This window comes from Dermacentor variabilis, chromosome 3 (genome assembly GCF_050947875.1).
Source record: "Dermacentor variabilis isolate Ectoservices chromosome 3, ASM5094787v1, whole genome shotgun sequence".
NCBI classification, from domain to species: Eukaryota; Metazoa; Arthropoda; class Arachnida; order Ixodida; family Ixodidae; genus Dermacentor; species Dermacentor variabilis.
Window position 1 is genome coordinate 165,675,336 of NC_134570.1, and position 17,211 is coordinate 165,692,546.

Here is a 17,211-nt window from a genome sequence, read left to right on the forward strand (position 1 = left end):
TCCCCTGAGGAAGTATACACAGCAGGCCCCAGCGCGAACGCACAATACGGCCCGTCAAAGATGCATACGCACATCCACCCGTACGAAGAGCAGTAGCAGCAGCTATCTAAAGCAACGTACTCGAAAGCAAAACTCAGTAAGGGTCGAAGAGAGGGAGAGAAGCACGGTGGAAGCAGAAGCGAGACGGCCCGCGCCCATCGGCAGAACAAAACGCGGACTACACTGCGCAACCACGTCTGCCACTGCCGCCCAATCCAGCAGTGAAGTTACTGCGTCTCTGATCCGGCGGCGGAAACGCGAGCGCCGACGGCGGTCGCCGCAGCCTCAGCAGCAGCAGCAGAAGTGAAGGGAAGAAGACGAAGAGCAAGAGAGAGCGGCGAAAAAAGCAACAATGCTAAATTCAAAGAGCGGCCCGGATTTGGTAGCGTACGCCGAACACAACGCCTTCATCGCTGGCTCCCTCCCACGCGTCGAGAACCCAACACCTCGCCCCACGCTCCCTCTTCGCGTCGCGCTGTCTCGCGCACGCGCCGCCGGCCAGATTAGGATTAACATTTTAAACTTTAAATCGGAAAGACCTGCGAGCTCTGCCCTGCTCGCGGATGAAAACAGAGAACGAGCAATAAGACAGGCACGAGCAGAAGAACAACGAAGAGAAAAAGATTAAAAGGAGGGGCAGCGGGTGCGACCAGCGCGCGGTCTGCTACACGAGGAGAACGTGGACAATGAGGCGGGGATACAGACAGCAGCAGCAGCAGCAGCAGCAGCGGCGGAGACAGCGGACGAGGTTTTCCGGTCCCCAGAGCACCCGCCGCCCCAGCCCCGACGACAGCCCCAGCGGGTCCCACGTGCGCTGTCGCAGCCTTCGTCGTCTGCTCCGTGCAGTGGCAGCAGACGATAAGCACGCGCCCACACCGACCGCCTCTACGGGCACGAGGACTTCGCCGACCTGCTCCTTTCTGGGCTCCCCACTCGGTCCACCTGCCTTCTTCTCTTTCGCCTCTGTTTTTCTACCCCCCCCCCCACCCCTTTTCTTTTTAAATTTTACCCTACGCAAAGACGTCAGCCGAACCCATATGGTCCTGAAATCCGGCGCGCGCTTTCCATATAAGCAACGGTTCCGTTTCTTCCATCCCTCACCCTGTTTCGCTTTTGCTTTTACACTTCAAGCTCTCTTTCGCGAAAATGTCAGCCGATAGCACGCAGCTCTGAAATCCAAAGTCCGCTTTTCTACACGCGACCGAGCGCTGCTTCCGAAGGCCTGACAGTCCCTTTTTCTAGACGGGTATACCCGTGCTGAAAGATACACTAAAAATACACTGAAAAATCGCCAAACAGATTTAGTTTCTCGGAAAGAGGAGCGAGCAATTGCGATTTCAGTTGCTTGGGAAAATTCCGTGCTTATGCATAGCGCGGACGGTGAAACGAAAATGTTTTTGAAACGAAAATGTCTTAATATATAGCGTGCCATTCATTTATTTTTTTCGATCAAGTCAGATAGCATTCAAGATGTCACTCGTTGCACCAGTACATCCACTGTCGGCGCTAATACAGGCTTAACGCAAGAGTCCCGGGCCCGGAAAATCGCTGAAACACGAGCTAGGTGAGGAGCTGCGCCCCGAATGATAAAACGCGGATAAATTTTTTTTATACAAGAGCAAATATATATATATATATATATATATATATATATATATATATAGAGAGAGAGAGAGAGAGAGAGAGAGAGAGAGAGAGAGAGCACAAAAACGATGCAACTGTCGAATAGGCAGGTGACGCTTCGCCAAAGGTTTTTAGTAAGGTTTCCTATCATAATTTAAGGTGTTTAGAGCAATACATTTCTGCATAAAACACTTTTGCATAATTAACGGTACTGGTTTGGACCATAATAGCAGCATTAATATTTTTTTTTTCTTTCGCTGTGGATGACAGTGAGCTCAAACTGCACCTGCGATAACAGAAACCATAGTTGAACGCTGTGCTAAAACCGACCACCCGGTGAACATCCGACACGACAGTCTGACAGTGATGGCTACGAACGTTTATTTCACGCACTTCTGGTGCCCGCCCTGGTGGCGTATAGTGGCTCTGGCGTTGCGGCGCTAAGCTCGGCCGCAGCGGCAGCATTTCGATGGGGACGAAATGCAAGAACGCCCGTGCATCGGGTGCACGTTAAAGAACCGCAGCTGGTCAAAGTTAATCCGGAGTGCCCCATTATTCGGCGTGCCTCAGAATCAGATTGCGGTTTGGGCACGTAACACCTCAGAACTTAATTTCTTTTTGTAACTCTAGTGCCGTCTGTTCTTGTGTCGTCATGTTTATTTGTGACAAAAAGGCCCACTTCCTATATATATATATATATATATATATATATATATATATATATATATATATATATATATAAGAAAGCTTATGGTACCTTCGACTGGTCCCTTCTCTTGAGCGCTCTGCCGGTGCGATTTACACTCGGCCTGTCGAAATCGAGCGTTCGGAACACACTCGCAGGGTTCATTAAAAGCGCCGTGCTCCAGCTCGGAGCGCGCGGAGGCACTCTCACACCTTCGAACTGGGAGCGCCCCCGAGATCCGACAGAAATGCCACCGTGCGGCTACTCCCGATTGCCCTGCGAGTAGGGGCCAAGTTCGGCCGGGGGGTGGGCTTCTCTCGCGCTCCAATCTATAGAGAGGGCTCCGCATCGCTGCGAACCGAGTAGGGACGCGGCAGCAACCAACCGAATGTACCCCAGTTTGTGCCTGTCAAGGACTCCATTGTGCCGCTTAAAGGGACCCTGAAACGCTTCTGACGATTTTCTACAAACGTACTGAGTCGTTAGAGTAGGTCCTTCTGATCATTAATTGACACATCTAAGTGCTCTGCGTAAAGCGTGTAATTTATTATAAGGTTTTAAAGATGCACATCGCTGCCGATCGCAGCGCACTGCTCGGCGGAATTTTAAGCCGCCCCTACCCATATGACCAAAATCACCCATATTACGTCAGTGGGGCGAGCTATCCGATTGGCTGACCAGGGCGCGTGATCGATAATTTTTCCAACTTTGTGGTAAACAAATGATCTTCGTAATAGTTGGAATGTACTAGTTAATTTGTTTTTATGAAAAGAAAGTAGCATAAAGAGAATGCACAAGAACAATTTTTCAGTACAGTAAGCACTTCCGGCACACAGCAAGTGTCGTCTGCTTGTGTTACAACGTACTCCATTTTGACGAGAGCTCCGCGGTCACAGTTGGTCTCAGTCTTTTCGCGAGCACTATGATTCGACTTTGTTGCCTTGTGGACTGCAAACGTAGCGACTGGCAATATGTCAAGCTGCGGCATCGTGTCCCTCTGCAAGGCAGCGTACGAGCGAACTGGCTGCTGCGCATCGGACTACCGCTATCCGATCGGCGCCAGGATTTGCGCGTTTGTGGCCGTCATTTTACACCGGAAGATTACTAACGGAACAGCGTTTCGCGAGTCCCGTATTAGAGAGTTTTAGCTCAGCGGGTTTACGTTTCGCTCCGCTCGCGGTCTCCACCGTTGCGCCAGCGGAGCGGCTCGCGAAAAAATAATTTTAGCCCGGCGGATCACTCGCCCGCTCGAGCGGAGAGAGCGGGGCGCTCTGCTTCCCCACCTAGTGGTCCGAATAGGAGTTACTGAGAAATGAATTTGAATTACGCTTGCTTTTATAATGCAAGAAATGTTGAATAAAGATATATTACATGTTCTCAGTACATTATTTGTTAATAATATACTGAGTACTAATGTACGCGTCAGCGCCGCAGTCGCCGTCGTCGATGCAGAACTGCCGGCGTTCATGTTCGCGGCTGCCATCTTGCATTTCCCATACACGCCCGCGCGCGCTTACGCACGCTCGCGCGCTGCGTATACCCTCCGCTGGGGAGTGCTTTCCAGCGGGCGTAAACGCTGCTCCGTAAAACCGCTGGCCGCCTCAGCGTTGTGCGCATGCGCAGTCGTGTCTCCGCTCGCCCGCTCCGCTCCGCTGGCCGTAAACCCGCTGGGCTAAAACTCTCTATTAGGGCAAACGTAAGCGCAAGGGGACAGGGTCTGGCCGCTTGACTGTGCCGTAACGGGATGAGCCGAGATGAGCAGAAGGGCAAATGTGAATGGTCTGCACGGTGCAGCCACCTGGTGGCATAGAGCGCAACCATACACAGTAGCAGCAACGAAGCGTATTCTTCTTTGCTGCTGGTGCGTATTTTTCGCAGGAGTGTAATCATCGACACGTTGTTTTTATAAATATTTAAAATGTTTTACACTTGGTTAGAGCAATATTAGCGCTTTGTTTGGCTGGTTAAGCGCTGCGCCAACAAGTGTCTGGACCGTGTAGACCGATCAGGCCGCTCACGTACGTCTACGCCAAAGTTCCTTCATCAGCTTGAGTTTATGCCTCCAGTGATTTGCCGAAATGACCAGCTTGCCTGTGGTTAACGGAATACCAGACACGTTCGGCGCTACGACAGAATGCTCGCAACGCACGCTGCTTCGATAGCTCTCGCTTGGGGTCGACAGCCAAGCGGCTAGCGGAGAGGTCTCGCGCGGGCTCCAAAACAACCGGAAGTGGACGATGTAACGTAGCATCGTGACGCAGGACCAGTGAAGGCGGAGCATAGCCCCGCTCGCTCGGCGAACGAGTTGAGGAGGAAAAGCGTGGATGGGGAGGAGGGTAACTTCTAATCGCTTGTAGCTCCATTAATACGTAACGCTTCACTTAAATTGTGGTGCGAATGTTCTACTTAAGCTGTACCCTACGCGTCTACAAAATTTGTCCGAACCGTTTCAGGGGCCCTTTAAGAGCCGCGGTGTCAGCCGCCGGGAAAACCAGCTCTACTGATGAAAGGTGCTGGTTAGTGTTTATCACTCGCTGCTCGCACGCAAAACGATGGCGAGTAGCAAGTACGAAGGTAATTTAATTTCCAACTGAAAATCCTCTTTAAATGCGGAGCTGACATCACCGACGTTATCGTGACGTCACACCGTAGAGGCAAACATGCTTTACGTCGCGTACGTAGCGATAAGACAAGGAATAATGACGTTACTCGAAAAGGAGTAATAAAACTAGGGTACTGCGCGCGTATTTTTCGGCTGCCAGCCGCTGCAATATCAGGAACAGATCGAGCCAAATTGCCGTGACTTCATGACGCGCAGCCTTCTCGATACGGAAACCGAAAGAGGTTCGTAGAAACATGTATTAGAGTGAATTAATACGGTGCTCTGGCACTCGTCAGCATTTTTCTAGGGCTTCCACGTTATGGAGCCTGACTTAATTGAGGGAAAAAGAAAGTGTAAAAGATGCCATGTCAGTACTCCTTTAAATAACGTTAGCATACATATAATTAAAGAAAATCTGGGGTTTTACGAGCCTAAAGCACGTGTTCATTATGAGTTACGCCGTAGTGGGCGATTCCGGAATAATATTGAACACCTGCGGTTATTCAACGTGCACCAAATGAACGGTACACGGACACTCTTGCACTTAGCTCCCATCGAAGTGCGACCGCCGAGGCCGGGATTTTATCTCGCGACCTCGAGCCCAACAGCGCAACGCCCACTAAGCTACCGCGGCGGGTAGCGTACTTACAGCTCAGAAAGTTCGAGTTATTAGATTGATTCGGGCCTCACTCTAGAAGCCTGGGAAAAGAAGCCTCGACAAAGTGTGCTAGAGTACGTCAATTTTCAAGTCTCGCAGAAGAGGCACGATTTCATGTCTAAACACCGGCGAAATGAGTTGGCGCGGGCAGTTAACCGTTTCCGCTCGACAACCGGCAACGCAAGAAATTCTGACGGCTGTCAATCAATCGGTCAAAAAAACATGTACGACTAAGCAGCAGACAACAGGCAAACTTTTACACATTGAGACTGGGAAACAATGAGGGATAATTATTGCGCAATGCGCTGGAGACACGACGATACGCTCTTTCTTTGTACGACAAGGTCAGATTCGTGACGACAACGTCGGCACGCTGCTGTCGCCGTCATTCCGTCGTGATCGTCATGCCATCGGCGTCGCGGAGATGTCGACCTACGTGTCATCATGCGATGCCGTTACTCCGCACACGGACCGACACAAACTGTGGCGCCCTCTACGGGGTCATAGATAGCGTCGCATAGAGGCGAGAGACCCAGAGTTACCAACGTCGGTAGGTATCGGCAAATAAGTTATCTCGCGTTTAAAAATACTGCAAACATTTTCACGAGAAAAGTTGGTGGAGACTGACTAATTCTCGAACATTTGGTTCACAAACTGAAATACGAAAACGCGGGAAGAAAACAGAATTAAAGCGACACGAGCGACTGCACAGCTTCCGTCCCCCTTAAGTTTACGATCAATTTGCTGCACGAACTCGTTTTCAAGCTTGCGAGAATTGCAAGAACGTACGCGTATGTACACCACAACCACGAAAACGCACACTTTCCTGTAAAGCGTGCACCACTGCACCTACACAACCTATGTGGGGAAGCTTCCGTCCTGTGACAGCTCAGGAGCTGAAACGCGATTGGTTTGATTAGGTTTAACGCTCCGCAGCTACATATAGGTTAAAAATGCGTTGTAGCGGTGGCCTGCTGATTAAAGGCAAACTGCAACGAAATTTCCTTTTGGGTAAATTAGTTATAAACGAGTAGTATATAGGGTGTCCAACTATCATGCACCAAGATTTAAAAATATGCAAATGCCACGTAGCTGGTCAGAACCAAGGGAATGTTGTTTGCCGTCGCTTGGGGATACTCATATTATTTTTTATATTCCGCCTAATTACGCAGTTAGTCACAATTAACTGATCAATTAATCAACTTTACAACTATTATAATTAGATGAAAGTGTCAACGAGAAAACTGTAGAGCAACATGAAAAAATTAGAGGCTTATCAAGGTTAAGCCCAGTGGATGCGAAGCATCCACTGGGCTTAACCTTAGCGTATCCTTAGCGTTTGGAGGCATCTTGACCGCATACACGCCCGGCGCAAAGACGCTGGCGCGGTTGCGGGCACAGAGACTGACGCGACGGCGGGCGCGCGCCGCTTCATCCCTGGCGTGACGTCACATATCACGTGATACAGCGATGGTGGCGCCGCCGCCGCGTCGCGCGCGACGGCGCGAACCGAAGCGTGGAGGCCTCCGCCGGGCGACGTCCGACGGCGCGATATGAGGCCCCATCTGCAGCCGGTGTGACGTCATCACGTGACGTCACATCATGTGATCTCACTTCAGGGTCAATGGTGGCCACCGCCGGGAGGCGACCGACGGCGCGATATGAAGCCCCATCTGCAGCCGGTGTGACGTCATCACGTGACGTCATGTCACGTGACCTACTTGAAGGTCACTTGAAGGTCAATGGTGGCCACCGCCGGGAGGCGACTGACGGCGCGATATGAGGCCCCATCTGCAGCCTGTGTGACGTCATCACGTGACGTCATGTCACGTGACCCCACTTCAGGGTCAATGGTGGCCACCGCCGGGCGTCGCGCGAAGGCCCAAAACCTACGTTAATATGCTTCGCATAAAACTCCCGATACAGCTTTCTGTTGCTCAATACGTGCTACATAAAAGTGTTTTTCCGAGCGTGAAAGCAGCCCGCGAATTCACGCCGAGTGCCTTGAGCCAACAGTCGCGTGGAAGCTGCCAAGGATGACGAGCGATTCTACCGCAGCCTGCACGCTGGTACGAAACCTCGCGGCTACATCGCGATGCTGTTGCCGACCAAGCAGCTCGCTGGCGAAAAAATATCCGGGATGTGCACGCGGTGGTGAAAAGTCACGAAGCCTTTGCCGCTACGACCGCTAATAGGTCACGAGATGACGATACCTGCAGCCTCTGCACTGTTTTGCGCAAGATAGAAGCAGGATTTGCTGATTCATTCAGGAAATAAAAGTATGTTGATGTAGTATGCATCTGTTTGTTCTTCCCTTGATACCCTTGACGATTCGACATTCAGTTCATTTGGACATATTGTTCAGTCTCGTGAAATCCAAATTAAAGAGGTTTTCATCATCATCATCATCATCTTTTTATATCCACTGTAGGACGAACGCCTCTCCCAGCGATGTCCAATTACCCCTGTCTTGTGCAAGCCAATTAGAACCCACACCCGTAAATTTTTAATTTCATTACCCGCCTAATTTTCTGCCACTCTTCACTGCGCTTTCCTTCCCTTGGCATCCATCCTGTAACTCTAATTGTCCGCCAATCATCTGCCCTACACATTACATGGCCTACCCATCTCCATTTTTTCTCTCAAGGTCAATTAGAATATCGGCTATCGATGTTTGCTCGCTCATCCCCACTGCTCTCTTCCTGTCTTTTAACGTTACTTTTGACATTTTTCGTTCAATTTGTCTTTGCGCGGTCCTTAACTTGATCTAAACCTTACTTGTTAACCTACTAGTTTCTGCCCCATATGTTAGTACCAATACAATGCAATTATTGTACTTTTCTCTCCAAGGATATTGGTGGGCTCCCGCTCATGATTTGGTAATATCTGCCGTATGTGTACCAGCCCTTTTTTTATTTCTGTATATTTCCTTCTCATGATCCGGGTCTCCTATGAGTAACTAAAATGAATGTATTTCTGCAGATTAGGAATTCTTGTTCTCTTGGCAGGCTACTGGACATTACCTTTGTTCTTTGCATATTATTCTTCAACCCTCTCCCTACACTCTCTCGAATAAACCATCAGTCATTTGTTGCAATTCGTCCCCAGTATTGCCAAACAGGGTAATGCAATTTGCAAACCAAAGGTAGTTGAAGTACTCACTGTTGAGCCTATTTCCTAATCATTCCCAGTCTAAAAGCTTGAATACTTCTGCCAAGCATGCAGTGAATAGCATTGGAGAGATTGTGTCTCCTTGCCTGGCACGTTTCTTCATAGGTATATTTCTACTTTTTTTTTGTGGAGAAACATGGTGGTTGTGGAACCTTTGTAGTTCTTTCACAAGATATTCACATATGTCTCCTGTACTCCTTGATTACACTCTTTCTTTCCTCTTTCCTCCCCTCCTTTCTTTAGAGTAGGCAGGCATTGTGCCTCTTCCGGTGGCAGTTGCCAGCCTGCTGCTCACTTTCCCTTTCCTGTCAAATGTATATATGATTTCAAAACAATAATAATTATGCAATGCCTCCATAACTGCTGGTACCTCTACTGAATCAAATACCTTATCGTAAGCTATGAAAGCCGTATAGAGAGGTTGATTGCGCTCCGCAGATTTCTCAATTGCCTGATTGATGATTTGGACGTGATCCACAGTAGAATCATGGCTGCTAAATAATAATAATAATAATAAAAAAGGTGCAGCTTGTTGCGTGCATCGAAAATGGTGTGATCCACCAGTTGGGGACTGCTATCTGGGATTAACATAGGAAATGTGTCAGGAACACAATTGAATGGCATAGCCCGACACGTCCAATCGCTGCCAGCTAGCGCTGTTCGGCCCAGCCAAGCGGCCGAGAATGCTACTTTGGCTGTCACATTCGCTCCCATTGCAGCCCGCCTAATGTGGCCGGCCGGACTTTTTTTTTTTTTTTTATCAAGCGGCCAAGCTAGAATATCCCTTCCTTACGCCAACCTGTTCTCTTGGAAACAATATTGGTGAATATTTTATACAATACCGAAGCAAGCTAACAGGCTTATAATTCTTCAATTGTTTTAAGTCTCCCTTCTTATGGATTAGTATAATGTTGGCATTCTTCCAGCTCTCTGGTATACTTGAATTGGTGAGGCATGCATATAAAGGGCCGCAGTACAAGCTTCTCGCACACAATTCTGCTTTGCTTGCTTGCTACTTTCCAATTTATTATTTGGCCAGCCTCATCATCTTTGCATTGATTTAAAATGATGCACTGTGCTGTATAGTATCCCAAATATTTTCTTCAAGTGAAGACAGTATCGTATGTGAATTTGTTAGCATACCATTCCTTACTTTCATTACTGCCACGCTGTGGTGCCCCGGATACTTGAAAGTAGTTCTTTACCCTTTACAAGTGCTTCATTTACTTGGGCGTCTAATTGTTTTATCTAAATGCATGTGTCAATGTACAAAAGCCTTATTTGTCTTCTCACCAGATGGAGTCTGGAAAAACACTGTATTTGATGTTGCTTCATAAACGATAAAATATTTGATAGAGTTAAACCTCAACAGAATGAAGTTGGTAAAATCAGCAATTTCCTTCATTATATTAAAATTCCATCTTTCATACAAACTAGTAAATTCATTGGTGAATTTTTTTTATGTGGAAGGGGCCGCAAGATTTTCCAAATTATTGGGCAATCTGAAACAGCAAATTTGGATACGAAAAAAATTCATTTTCAATTCAATTCAACACCTCATGCCGTGTTGACAATATTTTCACGTCAGGGGTATGAAGCGAAGCCAGCCATGCTTTTTTATGCACTCTGCTCCTATGGCTGATAGCATCACCCGCAATGGGAGGACGCTATCATGAAAAGTGCTGGCAGCGGGGATAGAATGCTTCATCTGCCTCTCGCTTCAATGCGTCTCTGAAACTCGAAATTACACAACACTCAGCACTGAAGGCGTGGGAAGACAGCACAGATGATGCCACACTATCTCACCATGCCCACTCTTTGCACACGTGGCAGATTATCTTTAAAACAGGGTGTGTGGGCTGCGTATGTGCTCGGCTGCTCTGACGGCCTTGAAATGCCATGGCTAGGCTAGAAAAGAAACCTGTTCCCCACTGATACCCTGAGTGTGCTCGACTGCGTCACCACGAGCTTGCTCCACTACTCCTTTTCCCTTTGTTTGTGCGGGAAGGTGGTGCTAATCAAACTGCCATCTTTCTTGGCTCACCCTCGTACACTTTCACTCGCATGCAAAGTATACAGTGTGTGTGGAACGATAAGATCTTGTCGCACTTGGACTTTTACATGATGCTACTCCGCTTTGGCAGTCGCTTTTGGTCGTGTGGCGCACAATAATTTCGAGGTGTGTTCGCAAGCAGCTGCTTGTAATTCAACCATTTGGCCATCTGAGCCTGCGGAAGTGGTATTCCTAGGCGGCGGCAGTGAAATTTTGTTATATTGAAATTGTGTATAAACACACTTTGTTATAGTGGGATAAATACATGGTGTTCCATGGACAAGAAGTTATAAAAAAGTTAAATACTTAGTTATATTGAGAATTTTGTTACATTGAAGTTCGCTATACCGAATTTTAGGTGTACTAAATTTGACAGTCTGGGGTTCTTTTTCTCAAATATTCAGATCCTACAAGATTCTGAAATTTCACTATTCCAACACCCCTACTATATTGTGAACTAATCTAAGAGTCAAAGGTTCATAAGGCTTTCTGCTATCATTGCATGGTGCAAAAATACACAGAACCATGTATGCCCAAAAGCTGGACCTGCTTACATCATATACAAACTATGTATCTTCAGCAAGTTTTTAAAGTGCTATTCATCGTAACAGCAGCATGCCACATCTGCATGAATATGACATGAGAGGGTGCTCATGACGATCCAAAGAAAAGCGATAACAAAATATGTTACGTCTACAATGCAAACAAACATTGCGCAATGCAGTTGTATCCGCGAGTCTTACAATGTTAGGGGACTACAGAACACGAACGGGGGTATCCACTCACCGCCCCGGAGAAAGTGGTCAGCAGTCTTCTTGCGAAGGGTGTCCACCTCCTGGTCATCCGTGGCAGCCCACTCCAGTGCCAAGCGCCGGCCGTACAGATGGGTGCTGTGGCACAGGGCCTCAAATGCACGCTGCGTGAATGAGGGGCACAGTGCAACGTCCTCTTGGTTAAACGGACAAGAATGAAACGAAGCAGGTGCCACCAGGAGAAATCCGAAGGCACCCCCTCATTCTAGACCGTTTCTCCACTAAACACTCCACCTCGACTGCAGAAAGTGCAATAGATGGTAGCGCCCCTAGGGTGCCTAGAACTGGGAGATACGAAAGCTCGCCGCTCCAACACGCTGTCGTTGCAGGCGCTGGTGGCTGCTCGCAGCGTCTGTGGCATTGCACTCGCGCCGTGCGTTGCTTGCTTTTCGCAGGTGTAAGTTACGTCTACATTCAACAACGATATTGGCCCTTCGCGATATATGCCCGCAGCACTCAACAACCACACACCGCGGTGTCAGGTCGAACCTTAAGCCAGCAAAAATTATCAAATAATAATGCAACCATTCTTCAATCAAGCATACAGTTAAGGTGCCACATCTTTATTACAAGTGTTGCAATTTCAAAATGGTCTCTACGAGTCTATATATATATAATTTATCGATGCAGTTAAGGAGGGTAGCTCAAGCATGTTTCACTTGAAGGGCATGTATCTTTTGCTAATATGTTCTTGTTGCATTGCTCTGAAATAAGCGTACACTTTACTGCAGCATTCACTGACATTTATCTAGTTAGTGCGAGCGACTGTGTCCATTAATGCATTATTTTTTCTCAGTACAACTTCGAGCAGCATGTACTGTCCTGCAATTGTCCTGCGATTTTGGAGCCAGTATATATGCTCAATCTTGCAGGTAAATTGAGACCGCACTTTGTTTCAAGGCATTAACAGCTACTTCCACCAGCAACAGTTTAATTCCCCGTGAGTCTTAGGTGGATGTTGCTTTAAAGGGACTGACAACCACTTTTTATGGTAACCATTTTTTTAATGCAATGGAAAGCTTACCAGCCAGAGCGTCTAATCATGAAGTAGTAACATGGAAAACGTCATGGAACATTTTTTATTAGAATTTTTTGATCTGCTGTGAGGATGAAGCTGTTTACTGGAAGGATGCTGAAAACTTTGATAGGTGAGTGCGATAGCGATTATAAGCTGGCACTAGAGGGAGGCAGACAAGTGCAGCCATAGGTGTGAGAAAGTATTATTGTGCTTATTGAGTTGATGTTCCTGCGATTTATGTTTTCCAAAGTGTTAAAGTATTTCTGCGATAATAGCTACATGTTTTTGCCATTTTCCCGTCCAACTTCATTGGTATTTGACTAGTCAAAACGAAATGACACTTTTACACGTGATACGTGGTTTGTGTTGAATAGCCAAGCATGCACTTCTGATTTCCGATGTCATCTCTTGAGGACCTGAGCGACCTTAGTAATTTAGATCTTTACGAAATAGCACCCGGACGTCACGCTTCTTCGGACGAAAGCGGCGAATCCGACTTGCACGATAAGACATCATCCTCGCCACAAGCAGTGCACCTCTTGAATGCCGAATGCTAAATGTTCACTCACACTAGGCAGACCCAACACCGATTTCGGTATGCCGACTGTCACCGACAGCGTTATTTCCTCGGCGGTACAGTGTGACAGAGGTGCCGACACGAAGGTAAAAAATGCACCCATTTACGGCATAAATCGTCAATGGCATCTTGTATCAAAGGGAGATCATAAAATCCTGGGTACTTGCAAACTTGCGCAATACTCGCATGCTTACAACAGCATGTGCACCGCCATGCATGTGGGACGACAAGAGCGCAATTCATTAGCGTGAACTTTCTTTACTTCGTAATATGCATAGAATATAGCGCGTCTAATAGTATACGAACTGTAATTTTAAGCAATAATTGTACTGTACTTAGTGGCAGTCGACTTACGTAAAGTAATCTCTTGGCCACATTTCGAAGTATCAAGATTTCACCGCCAGGCCTCGCCACTTACTGGTTTTTCCGACTTTCTTTGCCAGTTTAAAATTATATCTCCTAATGAACAGTGTGCTGGATTCTATCGCTATAAATCAGGGTCATTTCATTTCCATCGTCTTACAACACATTCGGGCTAGTTGTAAGTGCCTTTAAGCTGCACAAGACTTCAGCATATGTTTGACGACCACTTCTGCGGCCTCAATGGGAAGTAGCATTATACCTTCCTGTTGAGTCTCATTTTGCCGTAGAACGTCCTCTACAAGTGCACGCACTGCAGGATTCTCTTGTAGACTTCTGTCAGCCAGCCTGCACCCACTCACAAATTGTTCTTTCTATGCTGGCGCACGAAAATGGGACACTTCTTTTCTGGCAATGATTTGCAGCCCAAATTGCATTAGGGAACAAAACACCATCGCCGAGTGTGTTTTTGTTTTTTTCTGACGGCATTCTTACTAACTAGGGCACACCTAACATGAGGGAGCTTTGTGAAAGAATGTGGAATTGCAACCTATGAATGTAGTGACTCCGGTTCTATCTATCTCTTCCTTACTTCTTTTACATGAATATAGTGGACTTTTTTTAAATGGAACCTCAAGGGACCAGGGAAAGTGGTTCCATTTATCAGGAGTTCCATTTACTGAGAGACAAAGCTGAACACAATTGCATGAATACAAAACCAACCAACCATGAGGGTGGTGTTCCGTTTAAGAAGCAGTTCTGTTCAAGCGATTTCCATTAATCGAGATTGCACTGTACTAGAATGCCTCTTGCATAGCTCAGCTGCTGGCCAGTCGCAGGGTCCCCTGACCGCAGTATCCTATCTTGACCTAGCGGAGGACGTGCACATGGTGACACCTCCGGGCAATGGAAATGCTCGATGCTCTTCACGCCTTCCAGTTCTAGCCACCCTCATGCTGCCCTGGACAGAAATGGTCACAGTGCTTCACTGATACCGCGATTCTTGAGAAGCATAGCATCTTCTTCTTCAGTCGAGGGGTGGTGCTGTGCTCAACTCGGTGAAGTGGAGGAAGAGGTTCGAGTTGAGAATCATTTGAGAATACAGAGGTTAGTAAGCAGAAAAGGTTTGTAGTGCAAAGCGGGGATAAAGATAAGAAAATACAAGCATGAGCGCACACTTTTAACTTGCTAACCTTTGCGATAAGAATGGATTAGCAACTATCCCAGTTTGTGACATCTAGAGGGATGATGCACACCTAAACAAAACAAAAGAACTGACACACCGCCTCATATTCCTTGCATTTTCAACAGTAATGGCACAAAGTTTAAATTGGCATTACAGATAAATTTAGTACTATACATCAATAACACATAAGCAGGCCAGTGTGTGTTTCTAAAGGCTCAATCCCACGACACACTAAAAACAATCCCAGAGGGACTTTAATGGGCTGGATCTCACTGGAGTGTTTCGCAAACTGACCAACTACTGGCAGTGATGTCACTGATTGAAGCCACTTCAGAGCATTTTTTGAAGAAGCTAAAACGTCACCTTGTACTAGGCAAAGAACCAACCTTTTGGATAAGTTACCCGGCACAAATTTTGCACACAAACATTTAGTCCAGATAGAGCAGTATTGCCATTTTCTCAAACGAGAATCCTTTTATGCACATGAACTTGCTGGTTTAGCATATCCAAGAAGTAGAACTCCAATTCGTTCTCTTTATTTTCCCGTGGAGAGCCATAATTTTCTACCAGACCTACGACCCATGGCCACCTTCCGTCCACTTTCCCAAGACTTTTCCAAAGTGGTGCACCTTTCAAAGAAGCTTCCCCCCAGTGGTTTAGTTGCAGTGTCCCAGACAAAAAGCAAATTGCAGTACCCGGCTACTGCAGCACTCGACTATGTTGCTGCCCAGTGATTACACAGGCGTGCTCACTTGAGAAAATCACCTTCAAATTTAGAGAGTGCTTGACGGATCTGCCGTCACACTGTTGTAGCCTACTCTGCTGTGGCGCAATTTCATGTGAGTTTGCGCACACAACAGTCATAATGATCTACCGACATTGTAATAAAATTCGTGATGTTTTTTTCCTAATGATTCTTGCGCATCAGTGCAAGTGGAACTTGAATGCTAGCTGGCATATTTTCACATGCCGCCAGCTGTTTCTACATGTAAAAATGCTCCACGAGTGCTCTCACTCCACAAGTTGTGCGGCGAGACAATGTATGGCAAGAAGGCATAGGAATAATGTTCGTTTTACTGCATTACTTTCACACAAATGCCGCTGATATCCTGTTTAGCGAAATTTGGGGAACTGATATTTGGAAATCATTGCAGAAAATTAATTAAAAGAAGCTTGCATAAAAGTAGAACCAAAGGACATAAACAAAAAAATTAGGAGTAATACTGTGCATGTACGAGTCTTCATCACTGTACTTTGAAGAATAATGATTTTTGAAAATTTCTGGTCCATGACCCAACTCTCATTTTAAGGATGCGACATCCAGACTTAGATCTTCCTGCAGTTCGCAACAGAGTGTAAGTATACTGTAGGTGCAGTAAGGCAAGCTGTGCTCACCTTGGCATCATTTTTGGTGAGGAAGTCAACAAAGCCAAAGCCCCGATGACGACCACCGGCAGCAAGCTTCGTGGGTAACCGGACAGATCGCAGGGTTCCAAACACACTGTGCAGAAGATGGAAAAAAAAAGGTGGTTCCTTTTAATTTATGCCCGCTTTTACTAACAGTCCCAGTTTCCACGCTTTAAATCCTACTTTGTAAGCACGGGCATTTTCCAATCCTAAGCAGTGACCGGCCACAGTGTTAGCAGTATACAAAAAAAGAGTACAAGCAATCCTCGGTCAACTAGGATTAAATCTGGGATCAGTTAATGTTTCAGTGTTTGACAGCGGCATATAGAATAGTCGACTAAAAGAAAAAAAACACACACAAAGCAAGGGCTACATAGTTGCTTTTATGTATAACTAGAATGCAGACTACAGTAGAAACTGGTTAATGTGATCCTTGCTAATTCGTAAAGTCGAATAATTTCGACTCTGCGACCTGATGTCACCTCACAACAACAAAATAAAGCAAAAAAAATAACTTATCCTTGTATTTTAACTTTTTGAGTGTGCGAACCTATGAAATACACAAAGTAGATTACATTAAACACATAAAGGAACGTGACTGCATCTTCCTGTGAGCAGATGACGTTCCCGTCAAGTTTTCAAGCCTTTTGCTCAGCCACCATCTTGACTGGACAGAAAAGTAACCTGTAATAAGCTGTAGTATTTGCAAAGCTATGTTCTTTGACTGATTCATCAGAATCGGAATGAGACTTAAAAAGCCACTAACCGCTTAGCCATCTACTTTGTCGTGTATGGTGAATACTGGAACACAGCCTCAATCGAAACAGTGCACCAACGTGCATGTGGGATGCCTACCTGAAGAGCTCCTTCACCTCCTTCTCGTTGGCCTGAAAAGGGATGTTGCGCACCAGGATCTTGCTGCCTTCCTTGCCGAGATCTGTCACCTTCTTGCGCTGGGCGGCCGCCACATCCCTGCACCAACAGTCAGTTCGGGGTTGGGTGCACTGTCGCATTCACTGC

At 46.7% G+C, this 17,211-nt stretch overlaps 1 protein-coding gene across 1 annotated transcript in view; it reads right to left on the minus strand.

The window, feature by feature from the left end:
* The window catches only part of LOC142576495 (putative RNA-binding protein 19), a 120,534-nt gene that overhangs the window by 45,425 nt on the left and 57,898 nt on the right, over positions 1–17,211 (minus strand). Inside the window, exons 24-26 of the mRNA XM_075686644.1 lie at positions 17,047–17,163; positions 16,180–16,285; positions 11,618–11,747 (exon numbers count right to left, since the gene is read on the minus strand). Of these exons, the coding sequence (XP_075542759.1) occupies positions 11,618–11,747; positions 16,180–16,285; positions 17,047–17,163 (353 nt within the window). The remainder of the gene's footprint in view (positions 1–11,617; positions 11,748–16,179; positions 16,286–17,046; positions 17,164–17,211) is intronic.